Below are 20,876 nucleotides of genomic sequence, written 5' to 3'. Positions count from 1 at the left end.
ATATCTTGTATCTCGTTTTTTATATAGATTAGACTGCTAGTTTTCCTGTTTGAATTGTTTAATACTAGTCGTTTTGGGGCTTACTGTTCTGTGCGAGCTAAGGCTCCATGCTGAAGGCCATGATTTGACATAAAATTGTTTCCGTTTTTACCTTGTGAATTGAATGGAGTGTTGTCTCATTGGCACTCATGCCACATCTTCTTATTTATAAAATTACATTAACTGTACTAATTTTACTAAATAATTTAATATTTTTCGCAATTTTTGCTGGAATATTGTGTGCACACACTATCACTGGTAACCTCGGTGTATCCGTTAACCTTGTCCAGTCCGGATCCTTAAATAAAAATAAACCAAATCATTTTTTGATAGCATAACCCCCTGAGAATATATTTAGGCCTGTTTAAATATTTAAATTTTTAATTGCATAAAACGTTAGTATATTGTTTTTCCTTTTAACATATTGGATACAAATAAGGCGCTAATACTGACATTTCCTTTCTACTCTTTACGGCTATTTAAATTGCATGAACAGATTCCATACAATTAAAAATACTTTCATTAACATGGCAAGGTTTTTCTGCCGTTTCTGACAAATGTCATACAAGACGGTTCTTTTATAGCTAGTTATAAGACCAGGTTTAACCCACAATATCCTTCAGGAAAAGGATATACCAAGTCAGGAATATGACATTTTTTCACTTGTTCTGTAAATTGATATTATGATTGTTTGTTTTTTGTTCTTTTTATGTTTTGACATGGTGTTAACAGTTTATTCTATGTTGTGTCATGTGTACTATTGTTTGTCTGTTTGTCTTTTTCATTTTTAGCAAGCGTTGTCAGTTTATTTTCGATTTATGAGTTTGACTGTTCCTTTGGTATCTTTCGTCCTTCCTTGATAATGTCTTTTAATTTAATTAGATTTTTTGGACTTTCATTTTTCGAAATTCAATAGGAGTTTGGTATTTTTGCTATGCTTTTAATACATGTGTATACTTAATTGAATTTTAGTATTGGTGTCCATATTATTTTACATTAAGATATTGCATACCTGTGATCAGGTTGTTGAGGTTACAATAGTTTGTGCTATAGTCAAGGTGAGCATACCATGTTTCTGATGTGGAGTAACCCTACAATTTAAACAGTATAAATTATTAGATAGATGTAAGTAAACAACATTATTTACAAAAAGAGATACCTTGGGACGATAGAATCGAAACCTTATACTAGTAAGCGACTTCAGGTATGCATATGTTTATGTTCATACATAGATATACCGATATAATTCACAATTACCTGGCAATCCATGCCCATAAAATTGACTACAAGTCTCAAATTTGACTAATAACGTTATAAAATAGATATCAGAATTACTAAACAAATCTTAGAAACAACAAACAAAGATTGAAATCGTCATAAAGTAACAATATTTCATGATTGTTTGTTTTTGTTCTTTTTATGATTTTACATGGTGTTAACAGTTTATTTTTGATTTATGAGTTTATATGCCCTTTTATTTCTTTTAGGTCTGGAGACTATTCAATCAACCATCGACAAGGCTGAGATTTACGATGGGTATTTGATCTAGATATAAAAAAAATGCAAAAATATAATTTATATAAGATATTTACATGCAATAGTATTCTAATAAAATTGAGAAAGGAAATTGGAATGTGTCAAAGCGACAACAACCCGACCATAGAGCAGACAACAGCTGAAGGCCACCAATAAGTCTTCAATGTAGCGAGAAACTCCCGCACCCGTAGGCGTCCTTCAGCTGGCCCCTTAAAAAATATGTATTCTAGTACAGTGATAATGGACATCTATCTGATAATGTATACTAGTACAGTGATAATGGACATCTATCTGATAATATATACTAGTACAGTAAGAATTTTTTTAATTTAACACAATGAAAAGATTATGAAAAGCATCTTTTTATGTGTATAAGCATGACTTTGTGACGAGCCTTTACCCCAAAAAATCGCCCCCTGGTGCATTTTCTTGTCTCACCTTTATGACGTTGTGACGAGCCTTTACCCCAAAAAATCGCCCCCTGGTGCATTTTCTTGTCTCACCTTTACATCTGACATACTTTTTACCATTTGAACATGTATATCACATGCGCAATCGATCTCCAATTGGTCATATCATATAAGGCGCATACATTCTGATGAAAATTCGTGTCTTCCACGACCAAAAGTGTATAAGCGAAGTTTTTATCCTTATTTAAAAAAAAACGAACAAAACTGACTGTAAATGCTTACTTTTTGTTCAAAATGGCATCCTAGTAAAAATATGTAACTTAGTTCTGACTTTTTCTCTGACATTTCGTAAAGTTTTGCATATTTTTGTCCTATGACATGCTCTCCTTTTATACACCTTGCATATAATTTCTTAGATTATGAAGGTTAATCAAATCAATGTCTTCATATGATCATTGACAATCCATAAAAAAATGTGAAGGAATGTATTAACTGTTTACAAAATTTTGAATTTTTTGAAATCATAAGGCTTTTCTACCTCAGGCATAGATTACCTTGTGTCGTTGTTCTCCTCTTATATTTAATGCGTTTCCCTCGGTTTTAGTTTGTTACCCCGATTTTGTTTTTTGTCCATGGATTTATGAGTTTTGAACAGCGGTATACTACTGTTGCCTTTATTTACCTTAGCTGTATTTGGCAACCCTTTTAGGAATTTTGGATCTTAATGCTCTTCAACTTTGTTCTTTATTTGGCTTTTTTTTCAACTTTTTTGGATTCGAGCGTCACTGATGAGTCTTTTGTAGACGAAACGCGCGTCTTGCGTATATACAAAATTTAGTCGTGGTATCTAAGATGAGTTTATTGAACTATTTCAATTGTGTGTCTCTTGGACTTACCTTGACATTGCACATACTGTTACTTGCTGTCAATGTGAAGGTCAAATCATCAAGGTAATGCTTCACTGGTGTCGAGTGTTTTGCTGTAATTGTTGTACTTGTTTCACCAACAAACTAAAATATCAAAAAGTAAGATAACAAAAAAAATTGCAAAACGGAAAAACCATAAAAAAATAAATTGCAAAATTAAAAGCTCAAACACACCAACGAATGGTTAACAAGTAACTGTCATATTCCTGAATTGTTACAGGCATCTTCATTTGTAGAAACTACCGATTAAACATGTTTCTATTTAAACCAAAATCAAACGAGTTTATAACATTTAAAAATATGCAAGTATTTTTGTGAAGGTATAACATTTCATATGAACATAACGATTTAAATCTATAAATTCTATAACTGTAATGATTCGAATGTCACTTTTGAGTCGTTTTGTAGACGACACGCGCGTCTGGCGTAAAACATAATAAGCCTGGTATCTTTGATGAGTTAATTAATATTATTATATATGGAATATGTCTTAACCATGTATGGTCAACGAGGTTTTGCCAATATGAACAAAATGCCGAAAATAAAACTTGAAAAACGTATTATATGATAGTCCAATGAGTTGACGTTACTGTCTGTTCTGTTTAGACTTTTGTTTTTGTACTTTTGAATTATATTTCTTTGAACGTTTTTGCATTGATATGGTTTGCACTTGCTTTACTTACAAACGAATGTTAAAACATCAGAAATTACATTTTCGTTAAATTAGAGAAAAGAACAGTGACTGTGATAGCATCCACGTCGTTACAAACAAAATGTAAAATACCAAAAAATACCGAACTCCGAGGAAAATTGAAAAAAGGAGAGACCCAAATCAAATGGCAAAATCAAAACTCATACACATCGACCGAATGAATAACAACTGTAATATTCCTGAATAGTACAGATTAGTCAAGCATCATTAGATCTATGGCGACCGATTCGATATTATTACCGACAGTCAGCGTCGAAAAAAGGTAATTAATGCGTGTTTCAAGATATATGAATTAAACACATATTCTATAGAATAAGAATACCAAAAACAAAACTGAACTTCAAAGCAAATTAAAAAAGGTGAAGTCCATAAAATAATTGAGCCGCTGATTCACAAACTCTACATATAATACATTCTTTTTTCAGTTTGTGAGCGCATCGACCCATTTTGTTTCATTTTAGTACAATTGTTACATAAAACAAACAGTAAATATACCAGAGCTAAAGAGGTTTATACAGTTACAGTTTATGTGTTTCCTTGGTTTTTGTTCATAACTCGGATTTATTTTCTCTCTATCGGTTCATGACTTTTGAATAGTGGTATACTACTGTTTCCTCATCCTAATTAATATATGTTTACCCCAACATACTAACAAAATGTATAAACATACATAACGGATTAAATTACAATTTATTAAGTATATGAACTCCTTGCAGTAAAATACCTGTCTATTACTAACGAAAAGTCAAAATACGTACTGTATACAGACATTTTTCTCCTGCTCCATTTGGACAGTTATCTGCTGTAGACCAGGTAGAGATCTGGGTCTTGATTTTTTCCTTTACCATATCACAGGTGATTCCAAATGTCCTAAAAAATTACAAAATATAAACTGTTTTCATAATTTAATTGGGAAGTTTCTGTCCGAGATATTAAACGAAGAATATAATATTAAATGGTCTTCTGAATTAACAAACTTATACAATATTTTCCGTCTTAAATATGATAACATCCTTTACATCAAATTATTTTAGTTTAAAGCAATTTGAATCTCAAGAGGTGTCAGACCACCAATTAAAAGTCCCTACCTGTTCAACCAAATTTTGCAATTTTCATAGCTTTCTAAATTTTTTATCTTAAGTTTAACCTCTTACAAACCAGGTATGTCCTGAATCGTACAGGTATCACCTTTCTGCATGCCAATTTTCGACATACCTTTAAAGCCATATAAGAAAGAAGAGACCTTCCGAATGGATGTACCACTAAAAATAACCCCTGGTTTTCTTGAAATCTTAAATTAGTATACTATGGAGCGCATTAATCCTCAATTTTTAATTTCAACTCATAGACAAGTAAATTTGGGCTCAAAATGGTCTTAATATATTTCTCTTTCACCAAAAGTTTCATTTCTGCAAATTTGTTGGGTAGTTTAAGTAAACAATGACATCAAATGCACTATTTTTTGTCCCGAGTAGGCCTACTTTTACATACGTTCTAAATTTGAGGGAGTAATTGGTGGTCTGACACCAAGAACAAGTCGGAATATGTTCAAGCTAGGTCTGTTACAATTATTCTTAGAATTTAAATTTTGCATTTGAATTCGAAATCATTAAAAAGTACTACATAATCTAAATATAAGACCCAATAATTAGATATACTTTTAAAACCTGAACCCTTTTAAATCAATGTTCGAGTAAAATACAAGTTATAAGCACTACAAACCATGAAAAGTCTGAAATGGCCTATATCTGTACTCGACTGTACTGATGTTTACTCGACCAGTCTGAATTCGTCTGAGATTTACTTGATAATACTCGACTGAATTCTGAACCATACTTAACAGTCTGAATGTGTACTTGACCAGTACTTAACCGTTTTATACGAGTCTAAACTGTACTCGACCAAGTCTGAACCGTACTCGACCTAGTCTGAACCGTACTCGACCTAGTCTCAACCATACTCGACCGAGTCTTAACCAAACTAGACCTATTCTTTGTATCTATTAACTGAATTTTATCAATTTAGGATTTTATTTAATAAAAATGAAATTTAAACAACAACTTGAAATTAAAAATGTATTCAATACAGTATTGAAATTAAAATTTCACAATAATCAATCATAATATAACTTCAACTCAATATTAATCAACACTTACATAATTATAGGTTTCATAACGAGTGAGAATTAGATATCGATTGATATCAACTCGAGTTATTTAATTTCAATAATAATAAACGAGCCTATGGCGAGTTTATTATTAGTGAAATTAAATAACGACATTCTCACAAGTTGTTAAACCTATTTCTCTTATGGCAAAAAGTTGTATGTGCGTGGCCTATTTGTTGCGAGTTGTGTTGCTACGGCCGTTTTTCTTTGCAACGCGAACTGATCTTTCTCTTATGGTTGGGGCCTGTTATCTTATTTGTAACAAGTGTATTGACACGTTGTTTTTACAATAATTAACAAATAACTCACTTGTTGCGCCTTAAAATCTTCTTTTTATCAAATTTTATTATATTCTGATGCGGCACATGTATGACACCGGAAGCATACCTATGACGTCACGTAGTGTAGGGACCAAAGAAGATAACATCTTTTCACGTAATTTTCTTTAATGAAGATTTTACACTGAAATTGTGATTGAAATTTAATTATGAACTTGTTTTGCATTAGAATAGAGATAACTGTATTATATTTGAAGCTTTGCGGCGTCCATCGGTAGTTTTACTGTCGCATACAGAGGGAAATTGAAATTGGAAGTTGTGCCAGTTATAATGCCCTTTGCTCCGTTACATATCCGTACACGGGTTCCTTTCTTTATTTCTTCGTCCATGATAAGATTTATATTAGATAATACAGACGATAAAGCAGACGAAAATCGCGAAAACCGGAGGTAAACAATCAGTTGTCAAGAAAAAAAGTAGTCCCGTCATGACCTTTTCCAGTGAATAATGACCTGATCAACGGCCAATGAAAATATTGGAAATTTACGAGATAAGCCAATCAAATTAACGTAATTTTGATATCACTTTTTCATATCACACTCCGTACGGTGTGATACGAAAAATATCTATTCTAACAGGCCCCAACCATAAGAGAATAATATATATCAACTTTTAAAATATAAATGAAACAAGCTGATCAAATAATTTAAAAAAAAATGAATTGTGACTAATATCTTCAATATTATTCATATTTTATGAATATTTCGGAAGTATTTTATGGTAATTGGACTATTTTCACCATTAACTTAAGCCTAGTATAGATTTATGTTGTCAGTTGACTTAATGCAGTGAATGTTTTTTTTTATTAAGATATATATAAAATAGTTTTGTTTTATTAAACCAAAAATCTAATATAATCATTATAATAGAATTTCCCTAGCAATCTTTGATAACTTTTTAAGAAAGGAAATGTATTCCAAAGTAACAATAAAAAAATTTTAAAACTAATTTAAGTATTTTTTGTCAAATTAACATGGCATACATAAAGCACTTTAATATGTTCTAAATTACTCAGTACATGTGTGTTTTACAGGTAAAAAGAAAGCCCTATTTTCTTTAATTCGTGTATTACTTATCTAGTACATACATGTATATTCGAAAGGCCTTGTTATTTAATTTAAACAGGATGTTGCAATTTTGAATCAATGTTATTTAGACTTCATACCTCTGATCAGGTGTGATCTTATTGATGAGTTTGCCCCAAGCAGAGGTTATACTTTATATTTCACCACTAATCAGAAATATAATTTTATTTATTTATTCAATTTTATCCCTTTTTTTATATAAGTTTCATATAATATTTTTTTTTTAACCTAAATATAATCAGAGATATATTTCTTATATAAGGTTAAAATCTTTTATAAATTTTGTTGGCTGTTGTTATATATGTCAGTTAAAAAAAGACTTATTTAAACAGTTAAAAAAGTAGAGGGTTTTTGGTCTAGTATGGTTCAGACTGGTCGAATATTGTTCAGACCTTTGGTTAAGTATGGTTTAGACTGAAAAAATAGGTAGATTACATGTCAAGAATGGGTTAAGACTGTGTTAAGACTGTTTCAGACTGGTCGAGTAATAGTTCAGACTATTTTCAACAGCAAAGATAAGGGTCAAGTACGATTCAGTACAGTCAAGTATGCTTCAGACTTGGGTCGAGTAATGTCAAGTAAAAGTCAGACCAATTCAGACTGGTCGAGTAAAAATCAGTACAGTCGAGTACAGATATAGGCCATTTCAGACTTTAATGGTTTGTAGTGAAGTATTCCTTGATATTAAAATAAAGGAATATTTGATACGTTTTAAAAACAATATACTTGTAATACGACGACCTTGCAAAATAAGAAAAAAAATGTTCCGAAACAGGAGACCTAATTTGTGGTACATATCATTGTGCTCGTTTTATACCTAAAATAAAATTGAGAATGGAAATGGCTACTTTATTTGTAATCTCTCGATGTACTAAATGAATGTGGTTACGTTTATAAGACAAATTCTACTTAATTATCCGACGACCTTGCGAGATAAGAAACAAAGTTCCGAGGAACAAGACCTAATTTGTTCTAAATTTAGATATTATTGTGCTCGTTTTATGTATACTGTAATATGTTGGTTAACTAAACGCGAGTTTTAACTGTGGATAATAGTTCCATCGATCAGAAATCATAAACAATTCTTCTATGATTTGGTGGTGTTAGAGCATTTTTGGAAATAAGTTCAGTTAAACTTCATAAAAACGTTGCAAACCTGAATATGACTTAAATGTCCCAATAATATAGACCTTATCGCTTTTTTAAACACATCAAACGAATGTATAACAACTGTCATATTGCTGACTTGTTACATGTATTTTTTATGTAGAAAATAGTGGATTAAACCTGGTTTTATAGCTAGTTTAACCTCTCACCTGTATGTCAGTCGCATAAAATTCCATTATATTGACAACGACGATTGAACAAAACAAACAGACATGTTAGGTAAATATGTCAAAAGTGGGGTTCAGCAGTCAACGTTGTGTTATAATCTTAATCACTATGAAAAGCAACAAAACACAAAAAGGCAAATAACAAAATGTCTGTGTATCGGAAAAAGATGCACTCTTAAAAAAGATATAAAGTAAAATATATGTTTAAAAAATTACATAATCTTACCATTGGATTTTACAGGATGCATGGATTGGATAGGCAATTGAACATCCAGCAAAGATAACAACAAGAGCTACTGAAATATAACTATTCATTCTGCTTATTCTTCTTAGAGGGATCCTTTAGAAAGAAAGTATCTTTTCTCTGACAAGTAAATATATGTGGAGTTGGTCACACAAATCAGTGACCCTACATGATAAGAAACAACGTGACTTAACATGAGGCCATGAGATATTTCACATGTTAATCAATGTCGGACAATCTTGGTATGCTGCTTGATCTTTTGATCTAATGAAAGATTTGATACCACAGCTGATTAGCTTAGAATAATGATCATCCAAGGATAAAAGTAGAACTGATGTCGATATGAAAGCAGCGTAACAGCACAGGAAAGTTCAAAATACATTTCGACGTCAGCTTCTGTTAATTTAGTCAGATCCACTTGTCATTTCGAACAATAGAATACTTTAAACTAATTAAGTTAGATAAAAAAAAATTAGTCAGTGCGCAGAAACGACTGTGGGACATTGTAGAAGTATTGTGAACAATTAATTTTTACTTTTAAATTTAGTGTTGCATTTGTACTCAACACACGCAAAGATTTAGAAATCCCTTTTTTTTCAAATTCAAATATTTGTTGCACTACTGGTTGTGAACAGAACACTGTCGCTTATGATTAAGCAAACTTTTTTGGTATTTTTCTGAAATATATTAATATTTTTATCTTACTGTTCAACTAAAGTGGCAAAATTTAAGATTATGTTTGAAAAGAATTATCTGCAAATAATACTTTGGATGAAAACAATTACTCTTCAACACTCTAAAACTAATATCACTAAAACTGAAAACTAACGATTTGTGAAAAAGGCACATGTTTTCAAATTGCTTTCAAGCACATACATTCCAAAGTACATCAAATACACAGCAAAATCAATCAAGGATAGGAAAGCAACTCCTCACCCGGAGAAAACTTCAGCTGGCCTGTAAACAAAAATATGTACTAGTTCTTAAAAGATGGATGGGACAAAAAACTCCGAAACATATGAGGTATAGGGGGAGGGTTGAGATTTCATAAACATGTTTAAACCCGCCGCAATTTTGCGCCTGTCCCAAGTCAGGAGCCTCTGGCCTTTATTAGTCTTGTGATTTTTAATTTTAGTTTTTTTGTGTATAATTCGGAGTTCAATATGACGTCCATTATCACTGAACTAGTATACATATTTTTAAGTGGCCAGCTGAAGGACGCCTCCGGGTGCAGGAGTTTCTCGCTACATTGAAGACTTATTGGTGGCCTTCGGCTGTTGTCTGCTCTATGGTCGGGTTGTTGTCGCTTTGACACATTCCCCATTTCCTTTCTCAATTCTATTACTAAACCGGAAAAAAACATACAAAGCTAACAATGGCCAGAGGTCCCTTACTTGGGACAGGCACAAAAGTGCGGCACAGTCGACATGTTTTGTGATACCTTAACCCTCCCCTTCACCTCTAGAAATGTAGAATAAACAATGACGCAGCAATACGCACAGTAAATCTCAGTTTAAAAGAAAACAAAGTCCAATGTTAGAATAAGTAACATAAGGAACCAAGCAAAATAACAATGATGACATAAATAAACAATGGACTATACTAGTAGTTACTGACATGCAAGCTCCAGACCTCAATTAACCTTATAGACAGCTTTTCACACAATTCTCTCATAAGGGGTTTCATATCATCATAAAATATAAGAGAAGAAGAATAATTGTGTTTATTTCCGATGCAAAGACCGATACAGTATGCTTTATTCAATATTTGATAATAAAAAAATGCAATCTTTAATACAATACAATACAATACAATATTTTTATTGACCTGACAATAGTATCGTAACTAAATCACTTCTGGAAAGTCTGTTTAAAGGTTTAGTTTTTGAGGTGAATGCCGACATGTTTGTGGTATTTATGAAATATTACCATAACAAATAGGATGTGAAACACATGAACGTATAATTAGATGTATGCACGTTGAGCTATATATACGAATGATGTCCTGGTACCGATTCCATTTAAACTTTACAAATGATACATGATGGTCTTGAAGATTCTAGAAACTGACGTTATTTATCATCTTAATTACATATTATAGTGTTCTTTTTATTGTCTTTGTATATTTTTGAACTTTATTGTTAAGTCAGTTTTTGAAAATATCCTTTTGACATGGCTCGGTATTTTTACATTCCGCCATTGTTTTACAGTGCTTTGTTTGTATTTCATTTTGTTTTTCTGGTTTATAGAGTTGTTTGCTTTTATAGAAATTAAGATAATAGCATAATTCTGACTGCTGTATCCAAATTTTTGACATTCTTACCTATTATATCAATTAGTTTATACATTGTTGTCAATATGTTGAAATTATTGCGACTGTCATACAAGTGAGAGGTTCAGCTAGCTGTAAAACCAGGTTTATATGAAAGTTTTATTTTATTCTTTTGATCTGTTTGAGCATTTGATTTTACAATTTGATAAGCGACTTTTCCTTTGCAGTTTTCCTTGGCGCTCGGTATTTTTGTTATTCTACTTACGGACCATATCATTCGCTTTTGCCTAGAACTTTATAAAGAGTTATCAGAGATACCTTGAGTATAATTTTTTACGCCAGACACGCTTCATATCTTCATATTTGGCACAATTTTGGGAACTTTGGATCATCTATGCTCTTCAACTTTGTACTTGTTTGGCGTTATAAATATTTTGATATGAGCGTCACTGATAAGTCTTATGTAGACGATCGCGCGTCTGGCGTACTTAATTATAATCCTGGTACCTTTGATAACTACTTTGAACCTGTAATATTGTTTTAACCGAACTTGGCAAGATAATGGAGGAGGAAGATTCAAAAGGTGAAAATAACATCGTCGATTCCTAGACTACAACTTTGGCAATCATTGTGTTTCCAAATGTACGACCTGTTTGTCCATGTTTTCAGAAACTAACTTTCTATAATGTCTGACGAGTGATGATATCTTATGTCTGATTTTGAGATTACGGTTCAAGAATGAAAATTGGTTGCAGTTTCGGTGTAATGATGTTGTCTTTAAAATCATATGTTAATAGTTATCAAAGGTACCAGGATTATAATTTAATACGCCAGACGCGCGTTTCGTCTACATAAGACTCATCAGTGACGCTCAGATCAAAACAGTTAAAAAGCCAAACAAATACAAAGTTGAAGAGCATTGAGGACCCAAAATTCCAAAAAGTTGTGCCAAATACGGCTACGGTAATCTACTTTTACCCAATTTAATTTCGTATTGTCCGTGATATGACAAACAACGTATTATATTTTATAACATTATTTCAAAGGTCAGTGTCATATCAGCAACTGATTGACTCGAGTCAGTGTAAATCTTCTGTTTCTGCGTAATGTCATTTGAGTCATGGATAAAATCTCTCCAAATGTTTCGTTGATGATAGATCTTTGTTTGATCATGCTAGTGTTTCTGTTTTTATCATGCATGCTAGTAATTCTGTTTTTATCATGCTAGTGTTTCTGTTTTTAATAATAATCCTTTACCATATCACAAGTGATTCCAAATGTCCAAAAAAATTACAAAATATAAACTGTTTTCATAATTTAATTGGGAAGTTTCTGTCCGAGATATTCAACGAAGAATATAATATTAAATGGTCTTCTGAATTAACAAACTTATACAATATTTTCCGTCTTAAATATGGTAATATTCTTTAAATCAAATTATTTTAATTAAAGAGCAATTTGAATCTCAAGAACAAGTCGGAATATGTTCAAGCTAGGTCTGTTAGAATCATTCTTAGAATTTAAATTTTGCATTTGAATTCGAAATCATTAAAAAGTACTGTATAATCTAAATATAAGACCCAATAATTAGATATACTTTTAAATCTGAACCTTTTTATATCAATGTTCGAGTATAATACAAGTTATAAATATTCCTTGATATTAAAATAAAGGAATATTTGGTACGTTTTATAAACAATATACTTGTAATCCGACGACCTTGCAAAATAAGAAAAACAAGGTCCGAAACAGGAGACCTAATTTGTGGTACATATCATTGTGCTCGTTTTATACCTACTTTATTTGTAATCTCTCGATGAACTAAATGAGTGTGGTTAGGTTTATAAGACAAATCCTACTTAATTATTATCCGACGACCTTGCGAGATAAGAAACAAAGTTCCGAGGAACAAGACCTAATTTGTTGTAGATATTATTGTTTATGCATAGTATATTATAAAGAGTTATTAGAGATACCTGGATTATATTTTTATACGCCAGACAACGCGGTTCGTCTTCATATTTGTCACAATTGTGGGAAATTTGGATCATCTATGCTCTTCAACTTTGTACTTGTTTGGCGTTATAAATATTTTGATATGAGCGTCACTGATGAGTCTTATGTAGACGAAACGCGCGCCTGGCGTACTTAATTATAATCCTGGTACCTTTGATAACTACTTTGAACCTTTAATATTGTTTTAACCGAACTTGGCTAGATAATGGAGGAGGAAGATTCAAAAGGTGAAAATAACATCGTCGATTCCTAGACTACAACTTTGGCAATCATTGTGTTTCCAAATGTATGACCTGTTTGTCCATGTTTTCAGAAACTAAATTTCTATAATGTCTGACGAGTGATGATATCTTTGTCTGATTTTGAGATTACGGATCAAGAATGAAAATTGCTTACTATTTCGGTGTAATGATGTTGTCCTTTAAATCATATGTTAAACTTTTACCCAATTTAATTTCGTATTGTCCATGATATGACAAACAACGTATTATATTTTATAACATTATTTCAAAGGTCAGTGTTATATCAGCAACTGATTGACTCGAGTCAGTGTAAATCTTTTGTTTCTGCGTAATGTTATTTGAGCCATGGATAACATCTCTCCAAATGTTTCGTTAATGATAGATCTTTGTTTGATAATAACCGTTTTTTTTTTTTTTTTTTTTTTAAAGTAACAGCAGCGAAAACAGATTATAATATACTCCTTTTTTGTTTGTTTCCTTACATGTTATCTAAAGTTCAACAGACTTTACAGTCTTTATTTGTTAACTCCACAAGATCACAACGAGGCTTGAGGACTCGAAGTGCTTCTGTAGTTTTTATTATTGCAGAACAATATGAAATGAAATACCAATTTCAAATTTTGAAATATTATATTATAGTAACTACAAAAAGAGCTGTTACATTTATTGTTTTTGCAAAATCTTTTGTTTCTCTAAAGATGAAACCAACTTGGTTGGCTGACTATGAAGAAAAAAATAGAATATCAAGTAAATATCAAAAACATTTTATAATTTTTAATATTTATCGCAGTCTTTGCTGGAATATTGTGTACAAACAGAATCACTTGTGACCTCCTTGTATGCATTAACCTTGTCAAGTCCAGAACCTGAAAGAAAATTAGACATTCAATTTTCTATAAGATCTTGCGAATCATATCCAGAAAGACCTATGTTTACTCGTGTCAAGTTTTGTATGTTTAACTGCATACATTACTTGGGCTTATAGAGAACTAACATATATTGGGAGGGTTGTAGTTATTAAGACTTTAGCACTTCCCATGTTGGTTCAAGTTCTGACTGTCCTTCCTAACCCCCCAGAAGGGGTTTTGAAGGAGATTCAGAATATATTTTTTAACTTCTTATGGAAAGGAAAACCTGATAAAGTGAAAAGGGCAGTGATAATGTCCGAACACTGTGATGGTGGTCTTAAGATGCCTAATATTTATTATTTTTGCTATAGTGTAAAATGTCTTGGCTGTATAAATTATTAGATCCCCAAAATTACTCTCCTTGGAAAGTCTTGCTACTTAGTTATATACAAAAATTTGGGGGGGGACAAGATTTTACACTTAAGTCAAGCAGGTTTACTTTATTTAGCAGAAAAAGTTAATCCATTTTGGCATGATATCCTGGTATTTTTTTCCAAGTTAAAAAATAAGCTTCAAGCTGAAAACAATACTGAAATTTTGACCCAGTCCATATGGCTGAATCCGAACATCAAAATGGATGGCAAGATGATTTTGAGGTTCAAATATGTTGAAAATAGTATATTCTTCATTAATGATCTGATGTCAGATAATAATACATTATTCTCATATGATGAATTTAAAAAAAGTATGATATCAATACTAATTTTGTAGAATTTTATAGTATTTTAAGTGCGATTCCAAAGAGATGGGAAAGTATAAAAGAAGTAAGTTCAAAACTGGAAATTATTGAAAAAAAATATATAGATAAAGTTAAAAAGGAACCAAAATCTTGTAAATTTTTCTATACATTATTTTTGGAGGATAATAAAGTGTTATCTTTATCTTCCTGTAAAAAATGGGAAAGAGATTTAAATATGCAGATTGAGGATTGGAATGCTATTTATTCCATGCCCTTCATTATAACCAGAAACTCTTTTTTGCAAAACTTTCAATTTAAGATTGTTCATAGGATTCTACCATGCTAGTGTTTCTGTTTTTAATCATGCTAGTGTTCTGTTTTTATCGTGCAAGTGTTTCTTTTTTTTTAATTTATATTCTAGTGTTTCTGTTTTAATTTATGTTAGTGTTTCTGGTGTTGTTTTTTTTTATCATGCTAGTGTTTCTGTCTTTTATCATGCTAGTGTTTCTGTCTTTTATCATGCTAGTGTTTCTGTCTTTTATCATGCTAGTGTTTCTGTCTTTTATCATGCTAGTGTTTCTGTTTTTATCATGCTAGTGTTTCTGTCTTTTATCATGCTAGTGTTTCTGTCTTTTATCATGCTAGTGTTTCTGTCTTTTATCATGCTAGTGTTTCTGTATTTATCATGCTAGTGTTTCTGTCTTTTATCATGCTAGTGTTTCTGTTTTTATCATGCTTGTATTTATTATGGACAAACCAGTTACTACATGATTTGCAAACATGTGATAAAGTAATAGGTAGGACTCTAAATTGCGATGGGGACGCTAAAATGCGATGGTCACGCTAAAGTGCGATGGCCTACGCTAAAGTACGATGGTTTGATACGCTAAAGTGCGTTTTTCTGCAAATACATTGACGTTATAAACGTTCGACAGCATTATGACGAGAATGTTTGTCCAGATTAAGGATTTTTATTACACGAGAAAAGAAAGAAGAGAAAAGAAAAACAAATGATCCCAATCTGGAATTTTTGGTCGTTGCTGGAATAGGTTAACTTAATTTGTGAAATTGTAGAAATAACTTTAATCAAAACATTTACTTATTAATTGAATTATTCAATACAAAAAAAAATACTATACGGTTTGTTATTTCTGTTAAATAATAAATACTAGCATATGTCAATTAGACAGCAACCTAACAAACAGATGTGTAGTATCATCATACTATATGACTGCCAATACGACAACTATCTATCTTCGACCTAATGTCATTGAAATATGCAACTTTAATTATGACCTTTAATACGGGGCATTGTCTTATAACATATTATTATATTAAAAAACGACTTCCACTACATTCCAGATGTACTAACAATACTTCAGTGTAACCATTACACCTTTTGAACAACTATCGTACTTTAAATAAACATGTATGCGGCTAATAATCATACGGCCGTCAACGTTTTAGCATTGGTCCATGCCGCTACAAGCTATATAGGGTTATACAATGACCAGTGTAAAACAATTCAAAAGATTAAGACTACGGTTGACACATAATCAAAACAATAAACGAAAATGTAATAGGAACTCAGCAACAAACGAAAACCATTGCCTGAACCACATTCCCGTTACACCATCGGACTTAAGCGTGTCATAGCATCGCACTTTAGCTTGATTTCTGATCGCACTTAAAAAACAAACAACCATCGCACTTTAGCGTCTGACACCATCGCACTTTAGCGTAGACCATCGTACTTTAGCGTGACCATCGCACTTTAGAGTACCATCGCACTTTAGCGTGACCATCGCACTTTAGAGTACCATCGCACTTTAGAGTCCTACATATATAAGTTAATATAGTAGTTCTACCTATGATTAGGTAATGACATACCTGTGATAAGGTTGTTAAGATTACAATAGTTTGTGCTGTAGTCAAGGTAAGCATACCATGTTTCTGATGTGGAGTAACCCTACAAATTAAAACATTTTAAAACATTATTAAAACGAATTTACCTTACCTACTTTATTAAACAACTAGAACATATAAAGCCATAAAAAGTTATCAAAGGTACCAGGATTATAATTTAGTACGCCAAACGCATATAATACTTAAAATATTTACACTACAAGTTTTACTGCACCAGATGTATATATCGACAATAGGTACCGGATCGCGCGCAATAGACGATACTATTGAGCGACGCTTGCGGAATTGTATTTACCATAAAAAAGAAAATTTTATCAATTAAATATTTTCATGTGACCAAAGATTTTGTTTTATATAACAAAAGTATAAAGAGAAGTACATATCCGAATAACCCTTAAAATTACCTTGACGTTGCACATGCTGTTACTTGGAGTAAAGGTGAAGGTCAAATCGTCCATGTAGTGTTTAACTGGTGTCGCGTGTTTTGCTGTTATAGTTGTATCTGTTTCACTCACAAACTGAAACATCAAGTGAAATAAATAAACAATCAATTTAAAAGTATTATAATGAAGGTACTGCATTATACAAGAACATAACGAGGCTAGTCTTATTATGATATTACAGTACTTACCGCAAATATGTCTGTAATTCTTAAGTTGGTGTACTATTTAGTCACAGTCAAGTTACAGCGTATCTTTCAAACATGATATTCAAATTACTGCGCTAAATCAAGAGGCTCTTTACTGTTTTTACCATTCAGTCAGCCTGCTAAACTATACCAAACATTTTTTTATACGATGCAGTATGAAGGATCGTTTGAACAAAGGAACTGGTAAACAGTTTCATTTACTTCAGTTCCTTGCAACATTACGCATATATATTAAGTATAAAATGATATAGAAAGATCATATTTCGAATCCAACAATTCCAACGATTTAAAAATATCTGATCCTAACATAAGGACATGAAAATATTTAACAACTAAGGAATGATTGACACTCGCTCGGGTAAAATTGGCTTAAAAAAGAAATGATGAGCTGTCCTGGTCCTTTTTATGTTGCAATACTTGATACATAATGTTGTTTTTTTTAATTTGTGATTGGATATATTAGAAACACATGCCGTGCACACAGTAGCCAATATCACTCATCTTATGTTAAATGAAGGAATGCATACTACTATAAATGTGTTTGGTTCATCTGCAAAAACAAAACCCTTCGGTATAGGTAGAGCTTACAACGAATAGAAAACATACCAGATCTAAAGAGGTTTTAAATAGCATTTAAAATATTTTAGTTTAAAACAAAATACTGATGTTAAAATGTATAAAACATACTTAATCGGTAAAATTGTAATTAATAAAGTAAAAGAACTTCTTGCAGCAACTTTTTACTTGTCTATTATAGACAACTTTTAACTCCTGACAATACGTACTGTATACAGACATTTTTCGCCTGCTCCATTTGGACAGTTATCTGCTGTTTTCCATGTAGAGATCTGGGTCTTGATTTTGTCCTTTACCATATCACAACTGATTCCAAATGTCCTGGCAAAATTACAAATAAAAATTGCATTAACACCAAACATAAAATTTAGTGTAATGTTCTGAATTTACAAAAGTACTTCCAAACGGATTTTAACTATTCCTGCACAGATTTCGAAAAAGTATTGAAGTTGTTGAGCTTTTTGAATTTTCATACATGCCTTTATCCATTTATTAAGCCGTAGCTCACAAACGTTCAAAACTGCTTATAAGAAATATTCAAAGATTGCGTTTGGTTGAAAACAGGAAAGTTATCCCATTGAATGTTTTGCAGTTCATGAAACTTTGAAATATACTTTTTAATGGTACTTAGACGACAAAAAGCTCAATATAGCTTATGTTTATCGTGTACTGATATTATCATGATTTTGTTGACCGTTATGATTATGATCTATGTCACAGATGAATATAAACGTGTTCAAGTATATATTTTTTTTTTATCTTAGCCACAGTCTTGTCCTCCATCACCTGAGCGTGATACATGTATTCAACTAATTTAAGTCGAATAAAACCCTGACAATGTCATGACGAAAAACGATGATACGTCAAATAACAGATACCTAATCTTTATATATATCAGACAAACTAAGGGTTAGTTCTAGCTTGGTTTATATTTGTCCTATGGTCTTTTGAAAATATTTAAAAGAAGATATTTCGACGACGAAGGGTGGGAGTCGGACGCAGGGTGAGCCAGCGATGATAATAGTTTGCATTGCTCAAAGGCAAAGTGAGCTTAAATTGTAAAGATCTTTTCAACAAGATCTCAGAATAAAACTAGCCATTTTGTCATAGCATAGTGTCTGCGGCAGTAAAATAATTTGATGATAAGAGAATATATTTGAAATCCAACGATAAGAACTTCAGACACGTTACCTATTACTTTTGGAATTTTATTTTATATGCGTAATATATGTAAACTTTTGACTTACTACAAGCCAGCCATTGTCAGAATTAAAAGAGAAGTAAAAGTGGGCGGTATTAACGACTTTTTTTTTAATGCATTGAACTGCATCTGAATATTGCAAATAATTTATACAAACTGATCAATTAAAAAATTCTGAAATATATATATAAATGAATAGAGTTCGAATTTTCAAGTAGCTATTTGAAAACGTACTTATAATGAAAAATCAAATGCATGCCTTCGTTGACGTTTACCTGGTGCGTCTTCAAGTATTTATAGAATATCAGTTTACCGAGTTCATATGGTCCTAATATAAGTTTAAATGTCAAATATATACTTACCATTGTATTTTACAGGAAGCATGGGTTGGATAGGCAATTGAACATCCAGCAAAGATAGCAACAAGAGCTACTGAAATATAACTATTCATATTGATTGTTCTTCTTAGAGGCACAACTTGTAAAGAAAGTCTGTCTTCTCTGTCAAGGTTATATATACGTATCTCACACAGTGACCAAACATGATGTAAGAAACAACGTCACTGATACGAGACCTTGGAATGTTCAATATTTAGAAGAATATTTGGCATTACAAGTACGTCTGAACTTACACAAGACTGACATTAAGATTGATAGGTCTAGCTTATTCGATTGTAGAAATGATCATTCAATAATTGAGGAGTTGCAAATGTGTCATATAACTCAAAAGATTCTCATCAGTTTGGGTATAATATATCAATGAGACAGTAACCCGAAAATGCAATGTAAGATATATTATAAAAATAAGTTGCTGAAAGGCACGTTTTCCAAAATATGTGATGCCTTAAAGATTTGATAAGTTCTTTTTTTTTTTATTATTACAGTGCTATACGTAAGGTTATACAAAAAAGTCAATAAGTATTTACTGTGGAAAAAGATTATATAAAAAAAGAAGATGTGGTATGTTTGCCAATGAGACAACTCTCCATAACAGACCAAATGACACAGAAATTAACAACTATATGTCACCGTACGGCTTTCATCAATGAGCAAAGCCCATTCCGCATAGTCAGCTATAAAAGGCCCCGAATTGACAACTCTTCATCCAAATAACAATTTATAAAAGTAAACCATTGTAGGTCAAGGTACAGCCTTCAACACGGAGCGTTGGTTCACATCGAACAACAAGCTATAAAGGGCCCCAAAATTACTAGTGTAAAACCATTTAAACGGGAAAACCAACGGTCTAATCTATATAAATAAACGAGAAACACGTATAAATTAAATAAACAAACGACAACTACTGTACATCAGATTCCTGACTTAGGACAGGTGCAAACATTTGCAGCGGGATTAAACGTTTTAATGGTACCAAACCTTCTCCCTTTTTCTGAAACATTATGTACAAAATGAACGAAAAACAGATAATATGTAACACATCAACAAACGACAATTACTGAATAACAGGCTCGATCCTGACTTGGGACAGGCACATAAAAACGGTATGTGGCGGAGTTAAACATGTTAGCGGGATTCCAACCCTCCCCTAACCTGTGACAGTGGTGTAACAGTTCAACATAAGAACGAACTATAAAAATCAGTTGAAAAAAGCTTAACT

At 31.9% G+C, this 20,876-nt stretch overlaps 2 protein-coding genes across 2 annotated transcripts; both read right to left on the bottom strand.

Annotated features, from left to right (window-relative positions):
- Nucleotides 1–228: 228 nt before the first annotated feature.
- On the bottom strand, nucleotides 229–8,932 carry LOC139513807 (uncharacterized). Its single transcript, XM_071302623.1, has 5 exons — nucleotides 8,774–8,932; nucleotides 4,382–4,493; nucleotides 2,882–2,995; nucleotides 1,052–1,130; nucleotides 229–337 (listed from the first exon to the last, which is right to left on the bottom strand). The coding sequence occupies exons 1-5, from the start codon at nucleotides 8,860–8,862 to the stop codon at nucleotides 246–248; spliced, it is 486 nt and encodes a 161-aa protein (XP_071158724.1). The 5' UTR covers nucleotides 8,863–8,932; the 3' UTR covers nucleotides 229–245.
- A 5,147-nt stretch (nucleotides 8,933–14,079) lies between these two features.
- On the bottom strand, nucleotides 14,080–19,779 carry LOC139513806 (uncharacterized). Its single transcript, XM_071302622.1, has 5 exons — nucleotides 19,622–19,779; nucleotides 18,268–18,379; nucleotides 17,238–17,351; nucleotides 16,798–16,876; nucleotides 14,080–14,186 (listed from the first exon to the last, which is right to left on the bottom strand). The coding sequence occupies exons 1-5, from the start codon at nucleotides 19,708–19,710 to the stop codon at nucleotides 14,095–14,097; spliced, it is 486 nt and encodes a 161-aa protein (XP_071158723.1). The 5' UTR covers nucleotides 19,711–19,779; the 3' UTR covers nucleotides 14,080–14,094.
- Nucleotides 19,780–20,876: the final 1,097 nt, after the last annotated feature.

Source organism: Mytilus edulis, chromosome 2 (assembly GCF_963676685.1).
Source record: "Mytilus edulis chromosome 2, xbMytEdul2.2, whole genome shotgun sequence".
In the NCBI taxonomy this organism is placed as follows: domain Eukaryota; kingdom Metazoa; phylum Mollusca; class Bivalvia; order Mytilida; family Mytilidae; genus Mytilus; species Mytilus edulis.
Note: the sequence above shows the minus strand (reverse complement) of the source record. Positions and strands in the feature narration are given on the sequence as shown.

Coding starts and splice junctions, on each gene's coding strand:
- LOC139513807 (XM_071302623.1), bottom strand. CDS start 8,862: ATGAATAGTTATATTTCAGTAGCTCTTGTTGTTATCTTTGCTGGATGT. Junction 4,494..8,773: donor GCATCCTGTAAAATCCAATG/GTAAGATTATGT, acceptor GTAATTTTTTAG/GACATTTGGAATCACCTGTG. Junction 1,131..2,881: donor ACAGTATGTGCAATGTCAAG/GTAAGTCCAAGA, acceptor TTTAAATTGTAG/GGTTACTCCACATCAGAAAC.
- LOC139513806 (XM_071302622.1), bottom strand. CDS start 19,710: ATGAATAGTTATATTTCAGTAGCTCTTGTTGCTATCTTTGCTGGATGT. Junction 18,380..19,621: donor GCTTCCTGTAAAATACAATG/GTAAGTATATAT, acceptor TAATTTTGCCAG/GACATTTGGAATCAGTTGTG. Junction 17,352..18,267: donor GCGAAAAATGTCTGTATACA/GTACGTATTGTC, acceptor TTGATGTTTCAG/TTTGTGAGTGAAACAGATAC.